Source organism: Theropithecus gelada, chromosome 19, assembly GCF_003255815.1.
Source record: "Theropithecus gelada isolate Dixy chromosome 19, Tgel_1.0, whole genome shotgun sequence".
NCBI classification, from domain to species: domain Eukaryota; kingdom Metazoa; phylum Chordata; class Mammalia; order Primates; family Cercopithecidae; genus Theropithecus; species Theropithecus gelada.
In genome coordinates, this window is record NC_037687.1 from 9,807,784 (window position 1) to 9,816,064 (window position 8,281).

Here is an 8,281-nt window from a genome sequence, read left to right on the forward strand (position 1 = left end):
GTCTGAGACCCTGACTCGGGAGGCTCGAGAGGATCAGCTGCGTCTGGGGACAAGTGAGGGGGCCATGGCAGGAGATGCAGGGTGGGGGCTTCATGGAGGGATACAGAGTGACATGGGACAGGTTAAGGGGTGATATGGGCCATGGAGGGTTGGAGAGGAGGATCCCACAAGGAGTCTGGTGGAACATGGAAGAAACATGAAGGAGACTCTACCTCATACCTGCTCCCTCCAGTGGATGAAGAGGAGGACTTCGACGACCTCTTCCTGGATGACATGCCGGCACGGACCTTGTTCCCTGAGAGTTGGCTCTGGAGGAAGTTCACTCTGCCGAAGAGTGAATCGGGGTAGGACATCAGCCTCCATGCCAGAATCTGGTCCCAGGTCCTTGCAATCATCAGTGGATGCTGGTCAGGGACAATGACCCCAGCAGTGACATTGAGCCTCAGGACAGTCCCACAATGGGGAAAACATCTTAGTGGATTCCCTAAAAGGATGACCCTCTAGCGATGCTGTCACTAATGAGGTGACCTGATGATCCTCAATGGTGACCACAACCACTGCATGGCGACCCCCAACCCAGAAGCTCTGTCCATGCAGCACAAACTCAGTGATGTTTCCTCACTCACAACAGCATATCCCATTACCCCATCTCTGTGAACGTGCCAGATTCCATCACCACATGGCAGTTTGTGGCGGTCAGCCTCAAGGCTGGACAAGGTGAGTCCCAGCAAGCTCAGTGCTAAGGGAATGGGGGTATGGTGACCTTACCCAGCCCCTCCCCGCACCAAGCCTCTGCTTAAACCCAATGTGCTCTCCTGGCTTTAGGTCTCTGTGTCTCGGACCCCTTTGAGCTGACAGTTATGAAATCGTTCTTTGTGGACCTTAAGTTGCCCTCCTCCGTGGTCAGGAATGAGCAGGTCCAGATCCAAGCTGTGTTGTACAATTTCAGGGATCGCCAGGCCAAGGTGAAGCCCCAAGCCCTCAACTTCCTGCCAAAACCTCTGCTAGGGTGTATTTTTAAAAATTTTTTAATTATTTTATTTCATTTTATTTATTTATGCAAGGGAGAGCTTGTAATGAGCCGAGATCGTGCCACTGTGCTCCAGCCTGGGTGACAGTGTGAGACTCCATCAAAAACAAGAAAGAAAGAAAGAGAGAAAGACAGAGACAGAAAGAAAGAAGAGAAAGAAGAGAGGGAGGGACGGAGGGAGGAAGAGAGAGAGAGGGAAAGAAAGAAAAAAGAAAAGAAAGAAAGGAAGAAGAAGAAGAGAGAAAGAAACAAAGAAAAAGAAAGAAGAAGAAAGAAAGAAAAGAAAGAAAGAGGGAAAGAGAGACAGAGAGAGAGAAAGAAAGGGAGAAATGGAGAAGGGGGGCGGGGCACAGCGGCTCATGCCTGTAATCCTAGCACTTTGGGAGGCCGAGGTGGGCGGATCACGAGGTCAGGAGATCAAGACCATCCTGGCTAACACGGTGAAACCCCGTCTCTACTAAAAATACAAAAAATTAGCCAGGCGTGGTGGCGAGCGCCTGTAGTCCCAGCTACCCTGGAGGCCAAGGCAGGAGAATGGCATGAACCCAGGATGGGGAGCTTGCAGTGAGCCGAGATCGTGCCACTGCACTCCAGCCTGGGCAACAGTGTGAGACTCCATCCAAAAAAAAAAAAGAAAGAAAGAAAGAGAGAGAGAGGGGGGAAGAAAGAAAGAAGAGAAAGAAGAGAGGGAGGGAGAGAGAGAGAGAGAAAGAAGAAGAAGAAGAAAGAAAGAAGATAGAAAGATGAAAGAAAGAAAGAAAGAAAGAGAAAGAAAGAAAAAAAAGAGAAAGAAAGAAAGAGAAGGGAGGGGGAGGGAGGGAAAGAAAGAGAGACGGAGGGAGGGAGGGAGGAAGGAAGGAAGGAAGGAAGGAAGGAAGGAAGGAAGGAAGGAAGGAAGGAAGGAAGGAATTTAAACCTCACAACAACTCCATCAGATGGGTACTATTATTGCTCTTGGTTTAGAGATGAGGAAATTGAGACACAGAGAGGTTCAAGGGCTTGCCCGGAGTCACACAGCACATAAATGGCAGATTGGGCTCTGACTCAGCTGGGTCTGTGGTCCCCATCACTAGAGGCTTCACTGTCACCTACTCGGGCATCTCAGGATGGGGAGGGGACTGTAACCCTAGGGTCCTGGACTACGTCATACATCGATACCGTCTCCCTTTGCCCATCTTGCCCTAGGTCCGAGTGGAGTTCCCCCACAAGGAGCCACTGTGCAGTGCGTCAAAGCCAGGAGCACCATCCCGCCAGGTGGTGGTCGTGCCCCCCACCTCCTCCAAGATAGTACCCTTTGTGCTTCTCCCTCTGGAGATAGGCAAAGTGGACGTGGAGGTCAAGGCTGTGGGCTACGGGGTCCAGGACCACGTGAAGAAGACACTCTTGGTCCGGGTAATGGGCACCCCCAACTCCCTAGCTGCTGGTGCAGACAGCGGGGCTTCCACCAGGTCCAGGCTGGGCAGGTGGGCCCAGGATCGATAAACAGGGCTCCTAGATGGGAGTGAGATGAGAGAACAGATTTGAAAGTTCAATCAGTTGGCTGGGCGTGGTGGTTCACACCCATAATCTCAGCAGTTTGGGAGGCCAAGGCGGGTGGATCACCTGAGGTCAGGAGTTCGAGACCAGCCTGGCCAACATGGTGAAACTCCATCTCTGCTAAAAATACAAAAATTAGCTGGGCATGGTGGTGCATGCCTGGAGTCCCAGCTACTCGGGAGGCTGAGGCAGGAGAATTGTTTAAACCCAGGAGGTGGAGGATGCAGTGAGCCGAGGTTGTACCACTGCACTACAGCCTGGGCGACAGAGTGAGACTCCGTCTCAAAAAAAAAAAAAAAAAAGAAGAAGGAGAAAGTTTAGTCAGTGGACTGATGTGAGGGGGTCGGGTCACAAGCCCCTACTTCAGAGTTTTGGAGTCAGGTCTGGGTTCAAATCTTGTCTCTGCTGTGTGACCTTGGGCAACTTGCTTGACTTCTCTGTTCTGAGCCTCCATTTCCTTGCTTGCAGGATGAGGATAATCATCATACCCACGAATAATCAGAGAGCTAGGAAAATGACCCAGAACCAGTGTATGGCCTATCAAAAATACTTTATTAGGCTGGGCTTGGTGGCTCATGCCTGTAATCCCAGTACTTTGGGAGGCCAAGGCAGGAAGATTGCTTGAGCCCATGAGTTCAAGACCAACCTGGGCAATATTGCAAGACCTCTCTAGAAAAAAATTTAAAAATTAGCCTGGTATTAGTAACTGGCATCTGTAGTCCCAGTTACTCAGGAAGCTGAGGGAGGATTGCTTGAGCCCATGAGATTGAGCCTGAAGCTGAGATCACGCCACTGCACTCCAGCCTGGGCAACAGAGCAAGACCCTCTCTAAAAAACAAACAAACAAAAGACCTTATTTACTTAACAAACACATGTTTAACGCTTAAGATATAAGTGTTTAAGAATATTAACTCAGTCAGGTGTGGTGGCACCCCCATGTACTCCCAGCTATTTGGGAGGCTGGGGTGGGAGGATCATTTGAGCCTAGAAATTTGAATCCAGCCTGGGCAACCTGAAATTTTTTTTTTCTCTGAAAAAAAAAAACAACAACTAGGTCAGGCATGGTGGCTCATGCCTGTAATCTCAGCACTTTTGGAGGCTGAAGCAGGTGAATCACTTAAGGCCAGGAGTTCAAGACCATGCCGGCCAACTTGGCAAAACGCTATCTCTACTAAAAGTACCAAAATTAGCCTGATGTGGTGGTGTGCACCTGTAATTCCAGCTACTCAGGAGGCTGAGGCATGAGAATCCCTTGAACTAGGGAGGTGGAGGCTGCAATGAGCTGAGATCATGCCACTGCCTCCAGCCTGGGTGACAGAGTGAGACCCTGTCTCAAAAAAACAAAAAAAAATTAACTAATTCAGCCCTCAAAACAACCCTATGAGTGAGGGACTATTATTATCCCCCTTTGACAGATGAGAAAACTGAGGCAGAGAGAGGGTAACTGGCCAGGCGCGGTGGCTCAAGCCTGTAATCCCAGCACTTTGGGAGGCTGAGACAGGAGGATCACGAGGTCAGGAGATCGAGACCATCCTGGCTAACATGGTGAAACCCCGTCTCTACTAAAAAATACAAAAGGCCGGGCGCGGTGGCTCAAGCCTGTAATCCCAGCACTTTGGGAGGCCGAGACGGGCGGATCACGAGGTCAGGAGATCGAGACCATCCTGGCTAACACGGTGAAACCCCGTCTCTACTAAAAAATACAAAAAACTAGCCGGGTGAGGTGGCGGGCGCCTGTAGTCCCAGCTACTCGGAAGGCTGAGGCAGGAGAATGGCGTGAACCCAGGGAAGCGGAGCTTGCAGTGAGTTGAGATCCAGCCACTGCACTCCAGCCTGGGTGACAGAGCGAGACTCCGTCTCAAAAANTAGAAAGGACTAGGAAAAAGAAAACAGGACAAATGCACAGATGATCCATCTTTCCAAGCCCATATTTGAACAGATGCACATATGAAATAGAAAAGTGTAAAAACGGCCGGGCGCGGTGGCTCAAGCCTGTAATCCCAGCACTTTGGGAGGCCGAGACGGGCGGATCACGAGGTCAGGAGATCGAGACCATCCTGGCTAACATGGTGAAACCCTGTCTCTATTAAGAAATACAAAAAACTAGCCGGGCGAGGTGGCGGGCGTCTGTAGTCCCAGCTACTCAGGAGGCTGAGGCCGGAGAATGGCGTGAACCCGGGAGGCGGAGCTTGCAGTGAGCTGAGATCCGGCCACTGCACTCCAGCCCGGGCGACAGAGCGAGACTCCATCTCAAAAAAAAAAAAAAAAAAAAGTTGGGGGGAGGGTAACTAATTTTTCCCAAGGACACACAGCTAGGAAGCAGAAGAGTTGGGATTCGAACCCAGAAATTTGGGCTCCAGAGTCTGTGCTTATCACAGCCAAGGAATGCCTCCTCTCACCATCATTGCAATTGTCATTTTTACTGTGGTTGCTGTTTTTGCTTTTGACTTATATCCTCAACTCATCCCTCAGGCAGGGGGTCAGATCCAGCAAACGTCCTACAGCATCGTCTTGGAACCCCAAGGTTTGTGAAATCTGCAGAGGGTATGTGAGATCCTGGGGCTGTGCTAGGGAGGAGGAAGGAGTTGGCATGAGCGGGTGTGCCCAGGTGGGGATTCCGAGCCCCAGCCCCAGGCTCTGTGCACCCTGACTTCCCCAGCCCCAGAGCCCACTTGTCACAGAAGGTTGTGGTTCTTCAGGTCAGACCCAGACAAAACTGGTGCCAAGACAGGAGTTCTTGAACATGGTACCCGACACGGAGGCGGAAGTGTTTATCAGTGTTCAAGGTGCTGGGGGACACAGGAATGTGGGGAGGGCTGATACTGGGTCCTCTAAGGTCCACGAGGCACCAGGGCAGGAGGAGCTGGGGGTGGCCGTGTGGGGCGATCAGTGAACCATGGTGGCTTAGGCATAGGCCACTCCCAGGGTGACCCAACTCACCCACCCAACAGGTGACATCCTTGGTGAGACAATTGTGGGCAGCCTGACACCCAATGAGATTCGGCATCTGCTGCGGGTCCCCACGGGCTGCCCTGAGCAGACGCTGAGCTCCCTGACACCTGTCATCATCCTGTCCCGCTATTTGGATGCCACCCGCCAGTGGGGCAAGGTCGGGGTGGAGCACAGGGACCAAGTGATGAAGAATATTGTCAGCGGTGAGAGCTGGGACCCTCCTGGGGCCTCCATGAGGGTGCCTGGGGATCTCCCAGAGGGTGGCTGGGGCACCCCCAAGATTGGGGAAATCTTCATGGGACCTCCCCAGCCCCCACCTCAGGCATTAACACCCAAAGTGTGACTCCTTCCCCAGACTGCAACCTGGTACTAATTCCCCAAGGTCATCCCCCAGCTGTGACACACCCATGGGAATTCTTCACCTGACCCCTTCCCCAGGCTTCAATCTTTTCTTTTTTTGTGTGATGTAGTCTCGTTCTGTCACCAAGGCTGGAATGCACTGGCATGATCTTGGCTCACTGCAACCTCCACCTGCCAGGTTCGAGCCATTCTCCTGCCTCAGCCTCCTGAGTAACTGGGATTACAGGTGCCCGCTACCATGCCTGGCAAATTTTTTTTTTTTTTTTTTTTTTTGAGACGGAGTCTCGCTCTGTCACCTGGGCTGGAGTGCAGTGGCCAGATCTCAGCTCACTGCAAGCTCCGCCTCCCGGGTTTACGCCATTCTCCTGCCTCAGCCTCCCGAGTAGCTGGGACTACAGGCGCCCGCCACCTCGCCCGGCTAGTTTTTTGTATTTTTTTAGTAGAGACGGGGTTTCACCGTGTTAGCCAGGATGGTCTCGATCTCCTGACCTCGTGATCCGCCCGCCTCGGCCTCCCAAAGTGCTGGGATTACAGGCTTGAGCCACCGCGCCCGGCCTAATTTTTTTATTTGTATTTATTTATTTATTTATTTAGAGACGACATCTCACTCTGTCGCCCAGGCTGGAGTGCAGTGGCGCAATTTCAGGTGCCCCCTGCCACACTCGGCTAATTTTTGGATTTTTAGTGCAGATGGGGTTTTGCCATGTTGGCCAGGCTGCTCTCGAACTCCTGACCTCAGGTGATCCACCTGCCTGGGCCTCCCTAAGTGCTGGGATTACAGGTGTGAGCCACCGCGCCAGACCTCTAGGCTTCAATCTTATGTCAGACACCCTGATTTCTCCCAACAAACCATGCTGCGAGATGATGTTGTACTCAGGCCCTGCCCCAGGTTGCACCCCCTCAGTGCCACTGCCAGGGAACCCCAGGGAACACCCAAGCAGCAAACCCCAGAATAACCCCAGGCAGTGGCCTCTTAGTTGCACCTGTATGCTGATACTTCCCCGGGTTACAACCAAACACCCCAGGGAGTAACCAGAGATGAACACCCCTAGTAACACCCACCGAACTCTGAGTTAATTGGTCCCAGGTTTCCCTCAGACTCCAACTTTCCCTCCAGGTTTTCTCAAACGGTAATCCCACAGGTAACATCCAGATACTGTCACCCCAGTGCTCCAAGCAAACGGTAAACCTCCAGGGGAATTTCAAGTAATGAGTAGCGAGGCTCGGAATACACCTGAAAGGCTGGGTGTGTTGGCTCGTGCCTGTAATCCCAGCACTTTGGGAGGCCAAGGTAGGAAGATCACTTGAGCCCAGGAGTTTGAGACCAGCCTGGGCAACATAATGAGACCCTCATCTGTACAAAAAAAAAAAAATGTTTAAATTGGCTAGGTATGGTGGTTCCCGTTTGCAGTCTCAGCTATTCAGAAGCCTGAGTGGGAGGATTGCTTGAGCCCCATAGTTTGAGACTAGCCTGGGCAACATAGTGAGACCTCATCTTTAAAAAAAATTAGACTGGTGTAGTGGTACATGCCTGTAGTCCCAGCTACTACTTGGGAGGCTGAGGTGGGAGGATAACTTGACCAGGGAAAGTTGAGGCTGAAGTGAGCTATGATTGTACCACTGTACTCCAGCCTGGGTGACAGAGTGAGACCCGGTCTCAAAAAAATAAAAATAAATAAAAAAAGGGCCGGGCACACGCCTGTAATCCCAGCACTTTGGGAGACCGAGGCAGGTGGATCACCTGAGGTCAGGAGTTCAAGACCACCTTGGCCAACATGGTGAAACCCCATCTCTACTAAAAATACAAAAATTAGCCAGGTGTGGTGGTGCGCCCCTGTAGTCCCAGCTACTCAGGAGGCTGAGGCAGGAGAATCACTTCAACCCAGGAGGCAGAAGTTGCAGTGAGCTGAGATCGCTCCACTGTACTACAGCCTGGGTGACAGAGCAAGACTCTGTCTCAAAAAAATAAAAAGAATACACCAGAGAGGTACTCATCTAAGATCACGCCCCAAAGTAACCTCCCCTGGGTGACACAGATGCACTGATACTCCAGGTTTACATCCAAGAAATAACCCCCAAGAAAACTCCTAGGCTGGCCGGGCGCAGTGGCTCACACCTGTAATCCCAGCACTCTGGGAGGCCAACGTGAGTGGATCACCTGAGGTGAGGAGTTCCAGACCAGCCTGGCCAACATGGTGAAACCCCGTCTCTACTAAAAATACAAAAATTAGCTGGGCGTGGTGACTCATGCCTGTAATCCCAGCTACTTGGGAGGCTGAAGCTGGAAAATCACTTGAACCCGGGAGGCAGAGGTTGCAGTGAGCCGAGATTGCACCACTGCACTCCAGCCTGGGCAATAGAGAAAGACTGTCTCAAAAAAAAAAAAAAAAAAAAAGGCCGGGC

At 51.7% G+C, this 8,281-nt stretch overlaps 1 protein-coding gene across 1 annotated transcript in view; it reads left to right on the forward strand.

Moving 5' to 3' along the window:
* The first annotated feature begins 273 nt into the window (after positions 1–273).
* LOC112612888 (putative protein C3P1) overlaps positions 274–8,281 on the forward strand; it is a 19,504-nt gene continuing 11,496 nt past the window's right edge. The window contains exons 1-7 of the mRNA XM_025367856.1: positions 274–344; positions 632–717; positions 826–965; positions 2,216–2,284; positions 5,039–5,090; positions 5,266–5,352; positions 5,518–5,756. Coding sequence (XP_025223641.1) covers positions 274–344; positions 632–717; positions 826–965; positions 2,216–2,284; positions 5,039–5,090; positions 5,266–5,352; positions 5,518–5,756 — 744 coding nt within the window. The remainder of the gene's footprint in view (positions 345–631; positions 718–825; positions 966–2,215; positions 2,285–5,038; positions 5,091–5,265; positions 5,353–5,517; positions 5,757–8,281) is intronic.